The following is a 23,386-nucleotide window of genomic DNA, read 5'->3' as shown; positions in this document are numbered from 1 at the left end:
GAAGGATGCGTTCCCGGAAGTTCCGGTGGGGCCGTCGCTGTGTGGGGTAAACAATAATGGCGGAGGCTGCGGTGGCCCCCGGTGGTGGCGGAGTAGCGGGAGCGACAGCCACGGCAGCGGTTGTCACGGCTTCCAGCGCTGGCGACTCCGCCACCACCACCACCACCACCACCACGGCCTCCAGCCTCCCCACAGCCGAGCCTCAGCCACCATCCGCCGGAGCCGGAGGGGGAAGCATCGGCTGTTGGACTAAGCAAGTCGCTTGCAGGTAACGTGCTGACACGAGGACGGGTGATGGCGCCTCAGTCTCCCCTTTAGTTCCAAGCCTCCCGGTCCCGACTCGCGCTCCTGGGAGCCCGTCGGCGCTTATTTCCCTGCCTTCCCGTCTCTCCCGTTTGAGGACAGAAGCGGACTTCAGGCTTGCTTAAGGTCATTCCCGACCCGGCTGGGCGCTCTGGCACTTCGTCTCCTTCTTTGGCATATAAAAAGCTGCTCTTAATCGGCGCTGCTCCCTTCCGTGCAGTTCTGGCGGGCTTGGCTTTTTTTGCGGTGCTGTCTGTGAGGCCACGCTTTCAGCTGCAAAAAGCCCAGGCAACAGGGGCTGCGGTTGCAGTGGAGATCCCTCTTTTGTTTCCCTCGGTGCCTTTCTCTTTTGGAGCTAGGGGTTTTTCTTATTATCACGTGGCATCCTCGACGTTTTGTTTTGGTTACTACTTCACTACAGCAAATACTCCCTGCGCTCTTTGGAGCCCTGTTTATTTCCGTTTCTTCTCACCATCCCTTCTAAGTGCTGCTGTGCTCTCGGCAGCTTAAGATTACGGTGTGATCTTTTATTGTGCCTGTTCGTGTCTGAGAACAATATACTGCACTGCTTTTGGGTTTAGCATTCATGTCACCAGGTTTTTTTCCCCTTGATGCTCTTTCTTTTTGACAAGGTAGCTATGATCAATATGTATATTACGTGGAAACTTTAACGTTACAGTGAGCAGATTGTGCAAGCTACTTTGCGATGGGCAAAGTAGAATTGCCAGGGTATTTGAAACTTCAAATTGGAATACATTCAAATTGCTGTCATACATAGGACATTATTTAAACTTAAAGATAACTAACTTCATTCTTAGGGTTTGATTTAGTATAGAAATAGTGCACTTCTATATTGTTGTGTAGTATTTGTATCTTCAAAAGTAGTGAAGAGCAGTGTATTTTGCTCCCCAGTTTGATATCGTCAGAAGTGCCAAAGCCCTAAAAGGCCTATTCTGTGAGTGTATGTTATTGTCAGCCTTGAATATGTGTTGATTATCTGTTGTTTTTTATTGTTTATTTTGGCTTTGAATAGTATATTTTTCTTTCTTGATTTTGATTTTTTTTAAAAATTACTTGCCGCAAAAGTCACACATTGTGAGAGCGGTAGCTTTACAAATCTCTTAAATACATAATATAATAAAATAAGGTTTGAACTATCTATCAGTAAGAGGTTTGCAAATCAGGAATTAATACACTCAGGGAAATAATGGGTATTACTTGCAAAACTCAAGCCATAGTTTATGGACCATAGCTATTATTTTTGGATTTTTGAAACAAAATAAAATGTTGCCACCTCATCAAAATCATTTGGGAGAACTCCTGGAATCTGGATAAAATTGTTTTGTAAACCCTAACTTTTAAGTCATCAGTGGATCCAATCTGGTCTTAAATGCCTATCTAACAATTTTTACCTTAGACAGATAAGTAAATAAACAGAATTATTGAGGTTTTGGTTATCCTTGCAATTTTGTCATAAAAGAGAAGAGATTGACATTTTTAATTTCCAAGAATGGAATGTAAAAAGAGAAAAGGAACTTTGTGCAGAAGATAGGAAGTATCTCATCCTGTTTCCTGATGTATTTATGTTTTTCTGTAATTGTGGAAATTAGAGGTAACTAGCTATTTTAACTAGTGTTCTGGATTATATCTGAAGTTGGTAACTATCAGTTACTAAATGGCGTTTGTCCTATGAAGGTCATCTGAAAATTATTATCCACATGAAATAAAATATCATTTTAACATTCTGGTTTTGGATTTGAAAACTCTAGTATTAGTAAGGGATATTAACTGTCATCTGAATAGTTTTGTATTTTCACTATGGTTAATTTAAAAAAAAAACTTCATAATACAATGCCTGTTTTGTAGTCCTATCTTTTATGAATATGCAGCTGTAAAATATGTGAAACATTGTTGCTAGGCTCCACTGTCAATGTGCCAAGTTAAAAAATCTAAATGAAGTGAGAATATGCACTGTACTCTATCAGAGAGGAAAGAAGTTTTATCTGGGTTCCATTTTGTTCTTTGATAATGTGATAATGAATGCTGCAGGTGTTTTCCTGGTTTTTGGGAATACACAAAAGTATCTGAATTCAGTGCTGTGTATGGCTAGAAAACTGTTTTCATTTCATAGGAATCTGGATAATGAGGCACTGGGAACTTTCACAGTTCCTCATGCATAAACTGTAGGTTTATGCATGCGTTTAGAGTTTTTTCTCTCCCCTTCTTTCCAAGCTGAAGAAGCTAAGGGTTGATATTTTGGAGAAAAATAGTGAGAACCATATTCTGGCTCTAATAAATTAGGGAAAATATCACTTCCAGTGTTCATCCTGAATCTTTTAGCTAAAAGGTTGTATTTAAATTTATGTTGAGTGGTTATTCTGAAATTGAGCACTGTATTCTACTTTTCTGTGTCTTAACTTATTCTGTTAAGTTCTCAGTGGTGGTGGCCTCTCGGTTTCTAGTGGTTTGTATAACATGAATGATGGCTTCTGATTTAAAGTGGTCAGCCAATGTGAATCTGCATAAAGAACAATGTATAATAATTAAGTCAGGAAATAGTATAATTTCAATATGATTCTTAAGCACCATCTCCTATGGGTGTTTGTTGCAGAGCGAACTGGATACAATTCCCACAGGGCAATTTTTCTGTGCTCCAATGAATGCATAATGGTCAGGTAGCTAAAATGGGTAACAGCTAATTAAAGGGTATAGACTTAGTGGAATCTTTTTCACTACTCTTCAAAATTGCTGCTTTTAGAAACATAAAATCAGACAAAATAGATGCAATTGATTTAAAATGACTGCATCTAATGAACAGAGAACAAGAGTCAGGTTAATTAGGCTGCATAGCCTCAGGCTAAAGATGCTTGTATGAAATTACTAAAAGCATGAGGTTTTACTGTGTTATGGGTTCACTTCAGGTTGTGAAGTGGATTTAACCAGCTGGCCTAAAGCATCTGTACTGAATACATGATCAGATTTGGAGTGGGCGTTGTTGAAATTCAATCTGTACAGGTCAAATTGTACTGCACAAAATACAGTTTAAAAGATTCACTGTTCATTTCATATTTGACAATCATAGCATTTACTAAGTGAGTCTGGTGTTGTGTGTATTTGTCTCATTGTGCTCAAATACTGTATGAAAGATGCTGGGGAGACCCATCTTCCAGGAATGTGGGGTGAAAGGAATAATAATAATTAAAACTGCTTAAAGATTTTCCAGTTTTATACTCATAAATAGTGTGAGTTTCTTATTACAAATTTAATTTGCTCTACTACCAACTCATCAGTCCTATTTCTAACTCTTCCCTCCCCCAGTTCATCTATTCCCCCATTGCTTATTTGTTAACAGAACAACTTTATTGTATATAATTAAGGTCATTATGAAATCTAGCAGTAAATGTGCATGTGCACGATCAGATTAAAGTAGTGAAATCTCTGCAAACAGCACATAATCCAAGTTAATGTTTCAATTAAATACAAATTAGAAACAATGGACTGCCCTTCACCCTTGGATGTACTGTATATTTTAAAATCCCAGACCAGTTATTGTTACCATTACTTTGATACTTATTTCTACAGATGAATGTAACTTGGTAATAAAACTGCAAGTTTGACATAATGTTTTCCACATTTCCAACATAAGTTTGAAGTACCTTTATACATTCTAGAAAGTTTTTCTGGTCTCATTTTACCATGGTTTTAATGAGGTTTATTTAGTGCATATTCTGAATTAAAATATTAGCAAATGATGGATGACCTAGAGATTCTGTTACTGGGGGAGAATCTGACAGACAGTGTGAAATACTAGCAAGGTGCAATCATGAGTTAAGTGTGTTGTATAAATGTATTTTTAGTAATAGTCAATATATTGATTTAATTAAGGGAAAAGACACACTTTCTTCATTTTAGAGGATTGAAGCAGTTCTATTAAGCAGTGGCTCTAAAACATCCTAGCTTAATGGAATCTTTCCTATAAATTTAACTGCTAAAGAACTAGTAAGAACTTCTGCATATGGGTCATGATCTCAAGGATGCACATTCAAGCCACATAGGTATCATTACTCCAGCAGACCCAGTATCTCCAATAATAGGTAGGCAAACTAGCTTTCAAGGGAATTTGTCTGATTCTTTGATTTTTTTCACACAATATTCAGTAAGCTTCCAATGGAACTGAGTTCTCCTGTTGGGAATGATTCAGGCCCTCATAATTTCAAGCTTAGACTAATTGCAATGTTCTGCCTTGAGATGCCTTTGAAGGCTGTGTAAAAACTTCAGTTGGTATAAAATGCATCTGCCCACTTCCTGATGGGTAAGAGCCATTTTAACAGTTCACAGTTCTTTTGTGGGTGCTTCATCAGTTGCTAAATGATGGCCCACTCACATTTAAAGTGCTGGTGTTAATATATAAAGCCCTGTTTAGAAATCAAGTGGTGTTTGAGTTGCCTTTTGTTGGTTTTTAGTGACCTGATTTAAATTTCTTATGGATGTTTTAACTGGCATATTTTGAATTTTAGGGGATTATGCTTCATGTGCTATATGCCTAGAGTTTTGAGATTAGGCAGAATACAAATTTCTGTAATAAATAAACTTGTAAAAACTGCAATAAAATTTTAATGGGATGTTCTGAAATCATAAATTCTCTGTTCCATTAAGTCTCATCAGATTAAGGTGTCATTTGAATTGCAATCTGAAATGAATCTTTTTTTCATTTCCTTTCACTTTTTCATTTCTTTTGTAAAGTTTTTGTTTAAATAGTGGTGATACTGTCATTCTGATTGTTTAATTTTAGGTGTGCAGTCAGATTGTTCTTTGGATAAATACATTGATAACAGTGAATTATATATTAATATGTTAAAATTCTACCTCAAATTTAGCTTTGTGAATTTCTTCAAATGGCAGATATTTAAGGATGCCAGTACATTCAGGAGTGTTGAAGAAAGTGCTAGAACATTTACTTTTAGGAAGAAATTTGCTGCTTTGAACAAATGTATTCTTAATTGATGGCAAAATTTGTTTTGCTCCATGAAAGTAGGAGGTATTTTACTATTCATATGTCTGGATGTTATAGTTTTCCCTCTTCTTTAACTAAGAGGAGTCTTTGGCTTTCTGTAAGACAGGCATCTTTTTTTTTTTTTTTTTGAATGAAGAGTATTTTTCATATTTGGGAAATTAAGTCTTTCAGTGGTTCTTCAGAGACTGAGGTTGTACTTACTCTCTATTGTACAGTATTGACACCGTTGTGTACAGCTGTGCAAAATATTTTAAATTCAAAATGGGCTGTTTCAATCTAACAAGATTGATACTGTGCAATCTTAGTAGAAGTATTTCAAGCTCAAATATAGGGTTGGATGTATCAAAGTGCTTCTGATGAGCTTGGGAGAAGGTGTGTCAAGCTTGAAATATTTTGCACATCTGTGCTATTCCATGGATTTTTTTTTTACTGGATTAAAGAAGCAGTATGTTTGTTTCTATTAGCTTTTCATTTACTGATTTTGCAAATAATTGTATTTTAACAAAATAATGGTGACTGTTAGGGTAGATGTGCACAGTTATGACAGTTCATGACATGAATGACTGATAAAATGCAAACCTGCTTTTAAATGCATGCGAGTTACTGTTTAGGCAGTGGTAGGGTAAAATTGCCAGAAGAATCAAAAACAAGAACCAGACTATGTAGATATGGGCTTGATTGATTGATGATAGTTTGAACTCACTTAAGCAGTTCACTCAGAAAACTTGTTATTAACTAAAGATACACAGCAATAAGCAGCAAAATCCAAAAATAAATAGCATAATAACAAAAAATATTAAAACCTTAATTGCACCATAATTCAGCATCTTAACATGTTGAAATCAAGGAACATCCTACTCTATAAAAGCATAGCATTATGGGAGGCTGCCTTGAGAGAATATTCTGTAAGAGTTGGATATTCCAGACCTCTGCCTGGTGGCTACCTGCCTCTGGAATCCAGATTGGGGGATTTTTTTTCCCCCAATAGAGATTTATTTCCTACATGGAAAAGGAAATGCAGATAATTTGATACTAAATAGATTTTGTTGATTGTCCATTATTACTGCTATTGTGAGAAGTAATGTGAGACTACTACAGTTTTTGATACTGGTCAGGGGTGTTTTCTAAATTAGGCAACAATCAGTTCTGACATTCTCTTTCTTCTCCCCACTCCCAAGCACAGAAGACCAGTCACAGTGCTTATTCCATCTTTACCCTCCTTACTGTTCCACAATTAACTGTAAGGGGACTACAAACTCTTTTGAAACTGAATAAAAGTGTTATTGCTCCAAACTACATAATGTACTGGCTTCCTGTCACAAGGCATCATCTTCTTGCAAATAGGGGAGGATCCACAGGCTCAGCACCAAAACCCAAAGTGATGTTCCTCAGGAAGTGCATGAAAAAGTTTAACAACTGATTTGCACAGACTGAATCAAATCAGCTAGGTAACACCCCTGTCAGTGACAGAGTTAGTCTATAGTTATAGTTTCAGCAGCTAATGCCAGCCACATTGCCTGTCACTTTTTTCTCACTTTTACTAACATCTTAATGTAACAAATTGCACATAAAAGATATCAAATATTGGAGTGACTGATGAATAATTTAATATGAAACCAGGTAGTTGTACTGTGGCTCCACAATATGCCAATATTTTCATGGATGACCTAGAACAGTACTTTCTCAACTCTTATCTTCTGAAACCTTTCCTTTACTTACAGTTCATTGATGGCATTTTCTTTGTCTGGAAGCTGGGAAATGAAAATCTCATTAGATTGAATCATAACATCAACAACTTCCACCCTACCATCAACTTCAGCTTTGGCTTATCCAAAAAAATTCATTTCCTTGATATTATGGTAAAACTACACAGTGGACATATAACACCATTCTACGCAGGAAACCTATGGATTGCCATGCATACCTACATGCTTCCCACTTCCACCCAGAACAAACCACCAGATCTATATCTATATTCATGCACTATACTACAATTACATTTGTTTTGACCCACTTGACAAAGATGCTCAACTGCTGGAATTCAGCCAGGCATTCAAGAGACTGAACTACCCACCCAATGAGATCAATAGACAAATCAGTAGAGTCAACCTATTCTCAGAGAGGACCTATTAAAAGACCACAAATACAGAATAACAGAACGTTATTAGTTGTCATCTACAGCTTACGGCTGAAACCATTCAAACATGTTATTAATAAGTACAGCCCATAATGGCCACTAAGCTTTGTTGAACATTTAGTGGCAGGCCCATTGTTGCACACAGACAACCACCCAATCAGAACCAGATTCTCACCAATAAAAACAATAGGACACTTCTTAGCTTTTTTCAGTTTATTTGCCAGTATTCTAGAATTTTTATTATCAAGTTTGTAATATCTTTGCTTGGCAAAAATAGTTTGTGAGGAGATTTTATTTGTCTCCAAATCATTTCTCCCCTTTTATTTACTATTTATATACAGTATACTAGCTGATCCAGTTCTGTTATATTTTGCTAATAAATTGTTAATTTCCGAATAAAGCTTAGTTGCCTTTTAATCGTGCTCATCTGGTTTATACACTCTCCTTTTAATACTGCCTTCACAGCATCCCACTTTATTCTTACTGATGTTTCATTTGTATTCTTTTCTTGGAAAAAAATTCTCAAAGTTTGAGTTACTTGTTGCTTTGCTTCTGCATTGTATAATAATATGAATCCTGCAACAAAAGGACATACATTTTATTCAGGTAGATATAAATCCCCTCTAGGGCAGATTGCATATGGATATCTAAAACTACAGGTCCTTGGGTTATGACGGAAATTGGTACCAGAATTTCCATTGCTAAGCGATGTGGTCGTAAAGCATGACATCACATGACCACATCACATAGTGACAGCAGTTCCAGGCAGGCACTGCGGAACACGGGTGGGGGGATGCTGCGGGCAGGTGCTACGGAGCATGAGTGGGTGAAAAAGTGGTTGGAGCAGGAGTGCCTGCTGGCTTCCCATTGACTCTGCTTGTGGGAAGCTGACAGGGAACGTCAGAAATCACGATCACATGACCGCAGCTTGCTGTGATGTTGTAATCGCAAGCCAGACATTTGAGTGCTCTGATCATGATCATGTGACCTCAGGGATGCTGCAGGCTGGAACTCTGAGGACCAGTCGTAAGTCCCCCTTGTTCAGCACTGTCATAAGTTTGAATGGTCACTGAATGAGTGATCATAACCCAAGGACTAATTGTATTTTGGTTTTTTGCAATAAGTTAAAATTATCATTACTTATATCAGATCATGCTCCAGTGATTATTACGTTTAAATTAGAAGAGATTATCCCATTTACTTATAATTGGCATTATAATCCTATATTAAGAACGATAGGACATTAATACTAACATGGGAACCAGACCTTGCAGCAAACTCAGATGTCTGCTTTGCTCCCACATTTACACCAATAACACTATCACAGGCCCCAACAACTACACACACAAGATTAGAGACACCTTCATATGCACTTCCTCTAATGTGATATGTGCCGTCATATGCCCCTCTGGATTCTATCTAGGACAGGCAGGCCAAACTTCGCAAAAAAAAGAATTAATGGACACAAATTTGACACCAGGACTCAAAACAAGGACAAAATAATATCAGAGCATTTCAGCCTCCCAGATACTCCAATTATAGATCTCAAAGTAGGTATTTTTTGGGGGGGGGAAATTAATAGCATAGTTGAATGAGAGATAGCTTAAAATCTTGTGATGTATGTGAGTTCAGCAATCTCAGGTCTCAAGAAACACAATGGTTTTTAATACATTATAATCTCCCATTGGGGTAGATAGGTGGAGATAAATGTAATAAATAAATAAATAATTGATAGGTAGTTGTAATCTGTCTCATATGTAACCTGCCTCTGCACAATCATCTTGTCTCCTCCTCCTTTCCACCTTAACTTATCCCAATTTAAATTCTATGAGTTTAGTTGCTCCGTGCATCTGATGAATTGAGCTGTAGATCACAAAAACTTTTAATAAAGTGTGTTAGTCTGAAAAAGCATTACCACACTTCTGACTGAACGATCTCAGCATGAGAGCAAGGCATCTGCGAGCCACTCTTGCATTGTCTCATGTCAGTGTTCATTAAAAAAACACACTGAACAAAAGTGGTGTGCGTGGAGGGATATCAAGAAGGAAACCACTGTTTTCCAGAAAGCACATTGCAGGCATATCAAATTTGTCAAAGAGCACCTTGAGGATCCAGCTATTGGAACAATGTTCTAAAGACAGATAAGGCGAAATGTATCTTTTAGGCATTCCTGAGAAACTTCGTTTGGAGAATACAAAACACTGAATTCCAACAAAAGAAATTCATTGCAGCCATGAAACATGGCAGCAGGAATATTAAAAGTAGCCCCACATGATCAAAAGGAAGATTGACCTAGCATCTTTGATCTTTGAGAAATTGAGGAGGACCAAAATATGAAATAGTTTTGAAACATCTGTGAGGAAAATATATCTTTGGGTGAATCTTCGGGTAAAAAAAGCAAGTTTTTAGAGGCCTCAGACAAATGGGATCGCCTTAATAAAATTGAAACATAAAGGAATGTGCAGCATCCTTGAAGCTGGTGTGAACATTCCTTGAAGCTGGTGTGAACTAGGCTGATTGTAAACTCCTTATCACAAACATCCCCATAGCAACCTAAGGGAGGATGTCTTCTTCCTGGCAGTTAGCACCTTGAACCAATTTGTTTCTTCCTCTCTGACACTATTGTTTTCCTTATAGATAGCAGTTCTGTCCTTGTAGATAGCAGACAAGAACAGGGGCAGATAGTAACTTGAGAAGTATTGCTCATTTAGGCATGCCTGCATCATCATATGAATATGTATATGTATGCGTTCTTTTCCCTTCCCCTTCTTGTAGAACTGTATAAATATCAGGGCATTCATTTTGCCTACAGGGGAGTGTCTCCCACTAACCTTTGGTGGGGTCCCCCTCCAGTACATACTGTCTAATAAACACTGCAGTGAAGCCTTGATTGTTTTGCATTTGTGTCCTGCATTTTGATTCCACACATCTAATAGGCATTAAGTTCAGGGCAAGCAAATGGAAGTATTTTACATGTATTTATGCAATTTTCAGCCACAAGCTGCAGTGGTGGCCATTGGTTCAGATAGTTCTAAAATATGGTTAGAAAAATCCATGATACATTAATTATCAATAGCTAGAAGTCACAATGACTAAAGTGTTGAGTTTGTCACTCCAGAACATTAAAACTATTGTTCAGGAATATTTGTCATTTATTTTCATCAGGCATGATGGAATTCCATTAAAACTACATAATATTCTTTTTTCTGGTTCAGCCATATTTACAAATTTCTGTCTTTCAGATATTTCATGCACGGCGTTTGCAAAGAAGGGGACAACTGCCGTTATTCCCATGATCTCTACACTACTCACTCTGGCATGGTGTGTAGGTATTTTCAGCGAGGATGCTGTGCTTATGGAGATCGTTGCAGGTACAGAAATGCAGCTGAATGTTCTACATTTTCAAAGAAGCAAATTCCCTATTTTTATGCTAGTCATCTTCAGTGGCTTTCTAAAGAAATAAACGAGTTTTAATTCAATGAATGTGATAATATGTGGGCAAGCCTGATCATGGAAGCTGCACCTTACCTGTTTCCACCATCAGTGCTGATGTAGTAGCAGCACCACTCACTATAGTGGTAGCAGCACTACCACTATACATGCAAGCAAAGAGCAGGATTATGGTTTGTAGTGCTGCCATCAATGGTTCCACATCAATGGGAGCCTTCACGTAGTGTTACACAGGTAAATTTTGTATTCTGTAAAAGCTTGTGCAGATACTGAGAAAAAGGATTTCTTGGTGGAATTTTACTCATAAATTGGGCTTGGAAATATAATGCCAAGCTGAGACAGTAATAGTAGCTGCTGGGTCTATAACTGCCATCTAACTCCCACTTTCTGTACACTACAAAACTTTTATAGAAGCCATCTAGGCAGTAAGATCATACTGTACTGTCTACAACGAAATAAATATTTTACTGCTGTGCTCTACTTCATTTTAGCTTTGCCTAACCTGATACCCCCCATCTGGCATGCCTCTTGGTTTTCCACTCTAATTCCCAACGTCCACAAATGATTGGGCTGCAAAACATTTGGAGGTCAACAGCTTGGGGAAGGTTGACCATCTACCAAAATTTCACATGTCTAATTCAGCAGCCATATTAAACCCCCTTAAAACACTGAATTAAACTTTTTGTTTTCAGACATTCGATTGGGGACCTGTCTACATGTAAAGTAATACAGCGTATATTCTTTAATATAAATGCAGTTACTGCAAAGGGGCTCAGGAAGAATGATATATAGTATTCTTGCATGCATGCAGTTTAATTTCCTCCTGCTGTTTTTATCTTCTGAGATGTTAAAAAAAATTGTACCAAAACTTTGGGTGTGAAAATGTACTTAAAATTAAATAATTGGAAGAAGAGAAGAAAGAGAATCCCTAGAGTAGAATCCAGTACTGTATGAACGGAGGTCCACTTATATGGTAGAAAAGTAGATTCCTTCCCTTTTCTCTCACTGACCTTCAAAATCTGCTTTAGAGACCTTTTGGAACAGATTTTGAAATCCCAGGAAGTAGAATTGCTTTCTCTCACTGATCAACAAAGTTTATAAATGGATTATATCTTTCATATATTTTTTCCTAAAGGGCACTTATATCTGATAGCTCTCCCAGCAGTACAGAGTACTAAAGAAAGTATTTATCTCAGTGAAGCTTAACAAGTCACTTCTTAATCTCTGGCAAAATATATTGTCAAGTAACTTTCTGTAGTTAAGACCTCTTCAAGTATATTAACAGATTCTCTCTTCTCATCCCCATTCCACATAATACATTTCTGATTCTTTGAAGCAATTTCTTCTAACTGAAGTTCACGTAGCATTGTTTTTGCCATTTCTGACTTTGCTCCTTATCAGATATGAACATACCAAGCCATTGAAAAGAGAAGACATGACTTCTGTGAGTCCAGCTGCAAAAACCTATCCTTCGGCCTCAACGGATGTGACCCCATCCCCTGGAACACTTGAAGCAAGCAGCAATGAGATAGAAGACAAAGACCTGGGAGCTGCAGGAGCTCGGGCTGAAGATTGGGTGAATGCTGTGGAGTTTATTCCTGGGCAGCCGTACTTTGGCCGTGGTAAGTTGATTCACTGTAATAGTGATCAATGTTCATTGCCAACACTGGCGTGTGTATTTTTTTATATATATATATTTGGTCTCCTTAGAATTAGTATCTAAGCAAGAGATATTACAAGCAAGAATATTTTCAATATTCATTTGAACAATTGTCCTGCTTTGTGTTATAAGCTGCCTTATAATAAATCAAAAGCTGATGAGCCAACCCATTATTATTTGCACTGACTGGCAGCAGCTCTCTGGAGATTTATGGGTTTTTCCCCCAGTTTTACCACTGAGTGCAATGTCTCCCTGTGATCCATTCAGTTGAGCACAATTGGCCAGCCATCTGTTATGGTCTGAAGGTGCCAAACATTCTAGACAGGCTTTTAAATTACATATTCATTGAAGGAAGGCCCACTGAACTCACTGAGGGTTAATTTCAAATAAACATGCCTAAGATAACACAAAGGCAGTGTGTGTGCAGTGAGAGGAAGTTATATATGTAAAATGCTGCTGCAGATCTCTGGTAGGTATTCCAAATTTTATCAGCTAGGAGACATTTGATTTGCCTTTGCATGTCACAGTTTACAGTTACATAGAGAATATAAATTTTCCCAAGTAATTTATCCCTCCTATTAGGAATACTTTCCTTATCCAAGTGGCAGGTGTTCTTTTTCAGACTGAAAGTGGCCTTTTTTTTTTTTTTTTTGGTGACGTGAAAAATATTTTAGTTTCAGAGGATTGAAACTGGGGCTGGGCCGTAATGTCTTTTTATCTTTAGAACTAGAGGAAACCACCATTTCTTCTCCTCTGAAGATTAAGTGTAATCTGATAACAGCAATACCTGGTAGAATTTATGGATTGAATGCAGAACCACTCAGTGGTCCTTCAAATAGCATGGCTTAAAATGTCAGCTCTAATGGTTAGACTTCCTTGATTCTTCTCTATGCCCTATTTTTTGTAGTGCTTTACCTAATTAAAAATCTGGCAAACACAAAAGTTTGCACTTTGTGTTATTTTGGTTGGTTCTAATAAAAGTATCACTACCCAGGTGTAAATTTTGGATTTTTTTGCCATGTCCAGTATATAAATGTGGCTTTGATTGTTTTTCAGGTTATTTAGAACTTTGAGCATGTTTACTTTGTTCAGCAGCTGATGGTAGAATTACTCAGAGATTCTAATAAGAGCACATGGCATAAATTGTTCAGCTTGCTTCTTGTGACTAAGCTTTTTGTTTTTGATGTGCAGATCTTGTTGAATGGCCTTGGTTCAAGTAATTCCTCTTCTAGCCTAGCCAAGCTGTTGATTAATAACTCTCTCTATTGCCCTTTATATGAATTTAAGTTATTTCCAGTTGTCAACACTTCTCTAATAATGTGTTTAGGAAAGAGTACAGTGGAACCTCGGGTTACGAACGCTTCTGTTAACGAACTTTTCAGGTTATGACCAGCTCCGGCTGCAAAATTTTGCTTCGGTTTGCGAACTCCGCCTCGGGGTACGAACAGGATACGCGGCCATTTTCCCTACCGTGACACGGTCCGCGGCCATTTTCCGCCCCTGACACGTGGTCCGTGGCCATTTTCCGCCCCTGACACGTGTTCCGCGGCCATTTTCCGCCCGACACGTGGTCCACGGCCATTTTTCCACCCCTGACACGTGGTCCGCAGCCATTTTTCTGCCCCTAACACGTGGTCCGCGGCCATTTTCCCGCCCCCGACATGTGGTCCGCGGCCATTTTCCCGCCCCTGACATGTGGTCCGCGGCCATTTTCTGCTCCTGACACGTGGTCCGCAGCCATTTTTCCACCCCTGACATGTGGTCCGCGGCCATTTTTCAGCCTCTGACACGTGGTCGTAGGGAGGGGGACTCTCCCTCCAAGCAATAGCTGCCTCCCTGTCCTCCACGCCAGAACGGATTAATGGTAATTACATTGAACCTTATGGGGAAATTTCCTTCGGGTTGCGACCAATTCGGGCTGCGACCAGAGTCACGGAACGAATTAAGTTCGTAACCCGAGGTACCACTGTATAGCCAAGAATGCATAATCTGTTAGATACTACTCAATTCCTGGACACAACCAAATAAGCCAAACATGCATGTTGTGAACTAAATCATTTCTATAGTTCTATACTTGCCACTAAAACTGTTGTGATGGAACCCAGTTTACACAGAACTTTTCTTATATTTTCATGGATATGAGACATTATTGTTTAGAAGAATCAGCAGTGTGAAGCAGCTGCCATTCTTTTAGGAGTCATGCCACATGAGCAGGGGGTCAGTAGTAAGCTGATTCATGTTAACTTGGGAAAAGGTAGCTGAAATGCTTCGTTCTCTGGTTTTCCAGTACGAGATACCAAGGTCTGAACATCATGCACTGCTTACAGTCACTGAAACTAGTAATAATTGTCAATATGTGCCTACCCATGGTTGTCCTTCATGTGGTAGATAAAATGTTTAAAAGCTGGTTCTTTCACATGTCAGTCTGTATGCATGCACAATCTGCACATTAGCGCATCTCCATGCTTTTTGTATACAGTATGTACCTTTTAAAATGTTTCACTTGGAACATAGACTGCTGAAATAAATAAGCGCTTTTTCATATCCTTCATGATTTTCAAATACATTAAAAAGATGTTTCATGTTGTTTCAAATAACTCTTAAGATGGCAGTAGTTTTCTGTGGGAAACAAGGGAGATAGTGATAGAAGACTAACTTGTAGCTATTTTTCTTAGGTAAAATAATTTCAGATGATTGTATTTTAAAACTGCTATTCAGGCTCTACTATTCAAGAATCAAACACTCTGTGTCTTCATTCTGATTGCTCCAGCTGCTCCTTCCTGCACTGAAACTCCTCTGCAGGGAATGGTAATTGAAGAGGAATATGAAAAACAGCAAACCAGCTTGGAGATGAAGAAACAACTGTGTCCCTATGCAGCAGTAGGAGAATGCCGTTATGGAGAAAATTGTGTATATATTCATGGAGATGTCTGCGACATGTGTGGCTTGCAGGTCCTCCATCCCGCTGATGCTGCACAGAGATCATTGCACATAAAGGTAAGGCGGGAAAATAAGTGACATAACTAGTTGCCTAACAAAAAGTACAGAAACATTTGAGTTATTGCAAAGGCTATGGGTTTCTCAGGTCCATGAAATACTTCTTATCTCAGGTCCAAGCAGGTGGCTAATGGCCTGGATATGCTGCTGTGCAGATTTTGTGTAGAATGCTTTGGCATTAACTGGGGCTGGCACAAGGAAACAACTAGAGCAAATTCTGTAAAAATGTGCCCCATCTCCAAATTTGGAGAGGGATGTTGCAAAAGAGTAATAATGGTTTTTGACATGTAAACATGCAAGATTATAAAAAAATGTCCATGATTAGAACACTGCTAGACAAAGAGTGTAGTCTTCAATAATGTTTCAGAAACAATTTTTAAGTAGACTTCAATCCTAGGTTAGACTGTTTTTTGGGGGGGGTCTTAAATTATGTCTCTTCTAAAGGGGGAAAACAGCCATTCCAACCTTCAGTAGAATTTTTTTTTATTTCAAAAATGTGTGTGTTATCTGATTCATCAGATTCTAAGTGTCTTACATAGGTGAAAGAAAACAATAACAACCAATATATAAAGTAAAAAGCAAAGAAAAACACATTCAGTATGCTGTAATCTGGATTGGGCCTAATCTGATGTTGGGTTATTCTACATCAAGTTGTTTTACAGCAAGAGGGCTACTGCAGTATAAGTCATCCTCCAAGTCTCTATCCCCTCCTCCAGTTTCTTAGGGGGTAGGATCCAGAGCATCTCCTCTTAGTTAGACCAAATAGAGTAGGGAGATTCTACCTGCAGAAAGCAGTCCCAAAGATAACAAGAGCCTAAGGCATAACAACCAGCACTTTGAATTGGGTCTGGAAGCCTGTTGGCACCCAGTACAGTTTTTGAAGGATAGGGATCATTCTACTAAACCTGCTAATGCAGGTTAGCAAATGGGCAGCCAGTGGCAGTTTCTGGATCATCCAATAGTCCTGTGTAAAGCAAACTGTATTTGTGTACCTGACAGATGACAAGTCCCTTTTTTCAGTGCATTCTGATTCAGGTAAGATCACAACTGGCAGGCCAGACAAAGGCAATCAAAGGCGCTTCTGGCCATGACCCCCACCTGCTGCTATAGTAGGAGCCATTGGTCCAGGAACACTCCCAGATTGTATGCCAGCTCTTTTGGGGAAGGCACCCTGTCAAGAAAAATACTTTGAACATCCATGGATCCAAAAAGTTTCTGTATTTACTGAATCTCTATTCTCCTGGGATTCAGTCTCAGTTTGTCCATAGACTGGGGTAAGATTGGGTACCATCAGCACATTGATGATATGGAACCACAAACCAATGGATTGTGTTTCCCAATAGCTTCAGATAGATATTAAGCAAGATGGGGGAGAGGGACAAGCCTGGGGTGCCCTGCAGTGGAATGCCAAAGGCTTGATCTGTCTTCCCCAAACAACAGGAATTGGGCCTGCCCATGAAGTCAGGAGAAGAAATGCTGCCAAACAGTGCTCCTGATCCCCAACCCTCACAGAAGTTCCAAAAGGATACTATGGTCAATGATATTAAATGCCACTGAGAGATCCAGCAGGACCAAGAGAGGTGTACCACCTCCATTCAGGTCTGCTGCAGAGTGATCAAAGGCACTCTGTCCCATATGCAGGCCTGAATCCAACTGAAAGAATTCCAGATAATCCATCTGATCCAGAATATCCGAGCTGTAAGATGGTTTGTGCACTTGACAGTTTTTATTTTCCTAGTTAATCCTTTGAGGCAGTGAGATTTACATTCTAACACACTTGGTGGTACACACTTGGGGGTATTTGCTTGGAAAGACAGATTCTTAGGAAATAAAATATTTTCATAACCTGCCATCTCTATGGGATACATAAGGCTGTGTTTCCCTTTTGAAATACATTGAAGTGATAATTGGGAAATTATATGTGTATTTTAGGTTATTACAGATTTTAATATATGAGAAACTTTACAAGGGACTGTGTGTTTATCATTGTTGTATTTTAAATTTTAGTGATAAACTTATATAAAGAAATTTTCAATGAAAGTAAGAAGGACGAAATTTAAAAATAAAAAATGGAAGAACTATAGATAAAGCATATCAAGAATAAACGCTTGTGAGAAATTATAGGATTCTGCAAATCCTTCTGAAATGTGCTAATTGCACATTTTATCCAGCTTCTAGATTTTATCCAGGTTCTGCTTAGCTATATGACATCATATTGTTATAGTCAGTAGATATTAAATGTGATTCTCCAGTACAGGTTAGTTCATATTTAAAAAGATAGTTTATACCTAGAGGGATAAAATACATGATTATATCTTTACAGTACTGGGCTTCAAATGAAAAAAACATTCATAAAGTGGGTTTCAAAGATTTATATTAAAGGCAATCCCTGTCCTCAAGCTTATAATATGAAAGACACAACACAAAAGGAAGATACAATATTCTTGTAAACAGGATGCTTATTTTCGGCTTAATCACTATAATTAGGTAGTTACATTTAGTTTCCATTGGTTTGGAGGGGTAAAAGGAATAAGACAGCTCAACTATCTTTAAATATGAGATAGTTTGGCTACCTGTTGCCATTTTTCAGACTTACAATTGCTTCTGGTAGATGCAAATGGAACTTAATTCTGGGTAGATATGCATGGGGGTTCTGTTACATGCATTTTATTATGTATTACTTAGTCATGTTTCTACTGAGAAATAAGCAACTTACAGTAAAACTGTATTTCAGTTCAATATTTTAGTTCTTTCTGCCAGAAGAATAAGAATTAAGCTAACAAAACAAAGACAAGGTCACAAGAAAACAGTATAAAAAAATAAAATATCATCACTCTGTTGGTGCAAACCCAGCAATATTCTGGATTTGACTATACGTGTGCCCTGGATTCTCACTCTTCCCATGCCCAGGACAATTTATAATCTGAAGTACCTAAGGAAAAATTACTTCTGAAGTCACTTAGTGACAGAGAAGAGCTTAATAGAAGTTATGGATCTCTCAGGATAAGTGCTTTTATGAGGATTGTTCTCTAAATTTAACTTTATGATCAGAAAGTGTCAGTTTCTTCTTCTCTTTTTCACAGTCTTGCATTGAAGCTCACGAGAAGGATATGGAGCTCTCCTTTGCTGTCCAGCGTAGTAAAGACATGGTGTGTGGAATCTGCATGGAGGTGGTGTATGAAAAAGCCAATCCCAGCGAGCGTCGATTTGGGATTCTATCCAACTGCAATCATACTTACTGTCTCAAGTGCATTCGCAAGTGGAGGAGCGCTAAACAATTTGAGAGCAAGATCATAAAGTGAGGCACTTCCCCATGTCCGTTGTGCGTTGTTTCTTGGGGAGAATTAGTATTTTGTGTGAACTGGCAACTTCGTCCCTCTTTCATCCCAAGACTGCATTTAATACATAAGTAATGTTATCATTCAGCATTGAGGGTTTTTTGGATCAATTTTCTGACCTCAGTACTCTTGACTGGTCAGCAAGGTCCACTGAGTTTGAATGTTAAGTCATACTTTTTTGTTGTTGTTAAATGGTAGCAACCTGCTGTTCTGTTGGTTGCAGTACAAAATCACTTGAGTTAAAAATGGTACAAGAGACAGAAACTCCAAACATGCGTTTCTTAAGTCTTTTCTCGTTCATTATTGAGCCAGTGGCCCATTCCTTTTTAAAATCTGCTTGGAAAAACAAACCCAAACCAATATGGACATCCAAGAAAACAAAGTTACAAAAATAAATTTATTTATATCTAAAGAAAAATGAGTCTGTGTGTGAAATGTTTTTCCCCCTCCATGTTCTTTGAAAACCTCAAAAAATGCCTGGGATTGGGGGAGTTTTAAATTGTTAAAGGAATGCAGTAGACTGGTCAGAGATACGATAGACTGCTTGTAAAGGTGGGCGTATGTCTGTACTGGGGATAGTACCCCTGTCATGTAGAATTTTGCAGTGCAGTCTGTTCGTTTCCCAGGTCCTGCCCAGAATGTCGGATCACATCTAACTTTGTCATTCCAAGTGAGTACTGGGTGGAGGAGAAGGAAGAGAAGCAGAAACTCATTCAGAAATACAAGGAGGCAATGAGGTATGAGCATTGCAGCCTCGGACCAAGTTTGACCACAGAGGTGAAGGGCATACATGGAGAAAACATGCTACCTGAAGCCCTCTCATACCTCCTTCCCACCCCACCCCCATGAGATGCATCTTTAACCACCAGCAGATGCATGCTACTTACACAAGTAACCTTTGTGCCAAATAGCCTCATGTGCTGTTCCCTTGTCCACTCGGTTACAATTTAGCCATAAATAATAGCACATTTGATTCCAGAGTGTTTCCTCTGCATGCACCTCTCCATATGCACACCTTTTGAGTATGCACATCCACGTAATCCACTGTGTTACGTATGTTAATTAATTTAACATGGCTTCAGCAACAAGCAGTCTCTCTTTTTAAAGAAAAAGTCACCTGGATTATAAAGCAAATACAGTACTGAAATCTGATTGGCTATGCTGTGAGTAAGGGTTGCGATATTTTCCTTTCCAGCAACAAGCCATGCAGGTATTTTGATGAAGGCCGTGGGAGCTGCCCATTTGGAGGGAACTGTTTTTACAAACACGCATATCCTGATGGCCGCCGAGAGGAGCCCCAGAGGCAGAAAGTGGGAACTTCAAGTAGATACAGAGTAAGTCCCACTGCTTTTGTTGATTTTTTTTCCCTTTACAATAGAAAAATAAGTTTTGAGTTAGGCTTTTGAAGATAGCAGAATAAAAACTATTTTGAACTACAGGATTGGGAGGGGGCAGCAAAGAGTAACTTTACGGAAGCAAAAACGTCATATATCCTCTTCTAATTTATTTTTTTTTCCTGCACCACTTTTTCACAGGGCAATTTTTAATCATGAAGGGTAGTCAACCCAAAGTCAAGGATCATGTAATGTGCATGATTATATGTAATTGTAGCCAAATCAGAGCGATGCCAATACTATATTTCTGTCTTGAATGGATGCAAGTTTCTTGTAGGCTGTCTTGAAAAAATACAGTTGGACTGATGATTTTTGTGAAACGTGTACATTCCATTTAGCTTAGTGCTATCTAGAATAATGTATCTGATCCCCTTTGCCAAATATCTACTTTAAATACATTTTTGTTATAAATTGGTGGACAGAGATGTAGCTTTAACATTTCCTGATTTTATAAAGAAGGATCAAGTAGTCCTCCCTTGAATGAAATTGTATCAGAATAAGTAAGAGTCCCTCCCACCACCTCTAAATTAGTAAGAAATATTGATGGAGATCTGATTATAGCCCACCCAGAAGATTGCAACCTACTAGGCATGCATTATGGTCAACTGAGACCTTGATCATCCCCTTCCATCATCTCTTGTTTGGTGTTCCTTGAAACTGCAGAAAATGGATAGTATTAACATCTGAAAAGGTATCTTCTGTTAGGTAGATTATTTGCAGACTTGATATAATGCTGTGGTGTTTATCTGTTTTCAGGCTTCTCCTTTGACACTGAGATACAGGTGTGCAAAATCTACTCAATAGAAAAAATTGTAAAAAATTTCAGGATCATAGTTATTTTTTCATGATCCTAATTCCTTGCATGGATGTCTGCAGAGTTTTTCTTTGACTTTTAGATATTGGTAGCATTAGAGAAGCAATCTTGACACTCTAAATCAGTGTTTCTCAACCTTGGCAGCTTTCAGATGGGTGGACTTCAAGGCTGGCTGGGGAATTCTGGGAGTTGGTCCACCCATCTGAAAGCTGCCAAGGTTGAGAAACACTGCTCTAAATAATGCCCCTTTGTCTAGAGATGTTTGAGGAACAAGGAGTATTGGAAGGCTAGCTGTTGGAATCATCTACGTCAGACGAGTGGGTTTCTTTGGGGAATGGCACTCATCCGAGGCCAGTAATTCTGCTCTACTTGTAGGCTCAGCGGAGAAACCGGTTCTGGGAATTCATTGAAGAGAGGGAGAGCAGCGATCCCTTTGAGAATGATGAGGATGAGGTGGTGACCTTTGAGCTGGGTGAAATGCTTCTCATGTTGCTGGCGGCAGGAGGCGATGATGACCTAACAGACTCCGAAGATGAATGGGACTTGTTTCATGATGAGCTGGAAGACTATTATGACTTGGACCTATAGCACATCTTTGTGGTGTTTGGACTGTCTGCTCAGTTTTTTTTTCCCTCCCAGGCAGTAGCTCTTTTCCTGTGGTGTTGTGGCAGTGCCTGTGTTTTTCTCCTAGGCAGGCCTATCAATTCCAGGTGCTGCTGTTGTAATAACTTTTTCCCCCAGGGTCTGTCTCCTTTCCCTCCCCTCCAACCTGTCCCCTTCCCAGCCCCAGGAGTGTGTTTTTTTTTTCTTCTGTTAAACAAATGACATGAAATAAACCTTTAAAACGTTAGTTTTTTGTAAAAATGAATTTAACTGTCAGACAGTTAGATTAGAATTGTTGCTTTATATCTGTGTTCCTGACAGGATTCACCCAGTTCCAGGGTTCACATGTTTACAGGACTTCCACACTCATCTTTAAGAGCTCAGATACAAACCTGAGAGCACTGGCTGTACTGTGGGGGGATGGGCAGATGTTGGCCAACTGCCGTGTTCCACAATAGAGACTTTGAAAACCATTTTTCCTACTTCAGATTTCAGGCCAGCACATAATTTCTGGGCTGGCTTTAGCTCCATTCCAACCCCCCTCGTGTACATGTGTTCATTTGTGGTTTTGGTCTCGTTTACTTGCACATTCACTATTTACTACTGTGTAACCAGAACCAGGCGCGAATGTTCCGGGTTTTTACTGTTCGGCATGAAAGGCAAATGTGTTTGTGCGTGAAAGGAGAACTTTCTATGTATGTATATACAAATAAAATACAGAGTTGTATCCCAAGGGCCGGGCAACTTGGTATATGTGTGTATTAAACCCTTTTCCTCTGTTCTCTCATCCCCTTCTTCACACAAACCTTTTGGTGCATGATATCTAACATTCAACTGGATTTTGAAATGAATGTTGTGGTCTCAGCAAATTCTGTGGAAATGGTCTTTAAAACAACTAATAGAGTAGGCACTTCCTTATTGACACCAGCACTCTGTTCTCTTCCTAGTCATCCTTCTACTCCTTTTGGGTGTATCTGAGTCACGCAGGTGTAGGAATATTATTAGCCAAAATCTGGACCAAATTATCCACTTAGGATACCACCATATTGGGATTCTTGTGCTCTCTTCATCTTTGCAAAGTTGTAGAACAGTGTGATAATTAAGCAGAGTTAAAACCATGAAATCCCTTCTCTCTCTTAGAAGGCTCCTCGTTGCCTTGCAGAATACCTGAGTGGGCTCAGTAGCTGTACAACATGCATGTTGCTACTTTATCCATAGAAAAAGCAGCCAGGCACCAGTTCTGCTAGGAAGAACTGATGTCATCAAAACCTCTTCTCTCTCTCTTTTCTTCTCTCCTCAAAGGAATTTTAACTTTCCATTACATTTAATGCTGCTGGATTGTCCTTGAACTGTTCTGCTTCTGTCCTTTTAGATTGCATTTCCTTTCACTTTTAAATGGAATCAAAATTTGTTGCTGAAGTCTGTGTTACTTTGCAGCTGCCTTTTGTAAGAAGCACTTTTCCCAAATAAAAAAGCAAAAAAAAAAAGGTATGATCTTTGTATTCTTGAGATGTCAGTGGGGTTGGAGAAAAATGCACACAGGAAGAGAAATGCATTTTCTGAATTCTGCAGCAACCTGGGTATCAGCCTCAATTTCCAGTTTTAAATTACTGGGTTTTTAGATACTGACAATCATTCCCATAATTAAGTACTGTAATAATTTCAGTGATCTAAAT

At 38.8% G+C, this 23,386-nt stretch overlaps 1 protein-coding gene across 2 annotated transcripts; it reads left to right on the top strand.

The window, feature by feature from the left end:
* On the top strand, nucleotides 1-23,201 carry MKRN1 (makorin ring finger protein 1). Of its 2 annotated transcripts, XM_007427199.4 has the most exons (8): nucleotides 2-268; nucleotides 10,697-10,825; nucleotides 12,306-12,526; nucleotides 15,335-15,561; nucleotides 18,645-18,859; nucleotides 19,526-19,636; nucleotides 20,095-20,233; nucleotides 21,483-23,201. In XM_007427199.4, the coding sequence occupies exons 1-8, from the start codon at nucleotides 57-59 to the stop codon at nucleotides 21,693-21,695; spliced, it is 1,467 nt and encodes a 488-aa protein (XP_007427261.2). In that variant the 5' UTR covers nucleotides 2-56; the 3' UTR covers nucleotides 21,696-23,201. The 2 variants fall into 2 exon arrangements, with proteins under 2 accessions (XP_007427262.2, XP_007427261.2); XM_007427200.4 differs by lacking the exon at nucleotides 19,526-19,636 and having other exon boundaries at nucleotides 1-268.
* The last annotated feature ends 185 nt before the right edge of the window (nucleotides 23,202-23,386 follow it).

Source organism: Python bivittatus, unplaced genomic scaffold (assembly GCF_059951505.1).
Source record: "Python bivittatus isolate LINGU-HERP-01145 unplaced genomic scaffold, Pbiv_v1 ctg000330_np1212, whole genome shotgun sequence".
In the NCBI taxonomy this organism is placed as follows: Eukaryota; Metazoa; Chordata; class Lepidosauria; order Squamata; family Pythonidae; genus Python; species Python bivittatus.
Note: the sequence above shows the minus strand (reverse complement) of the source record. Positions and strands in the feature narration are given on the sequence as shown.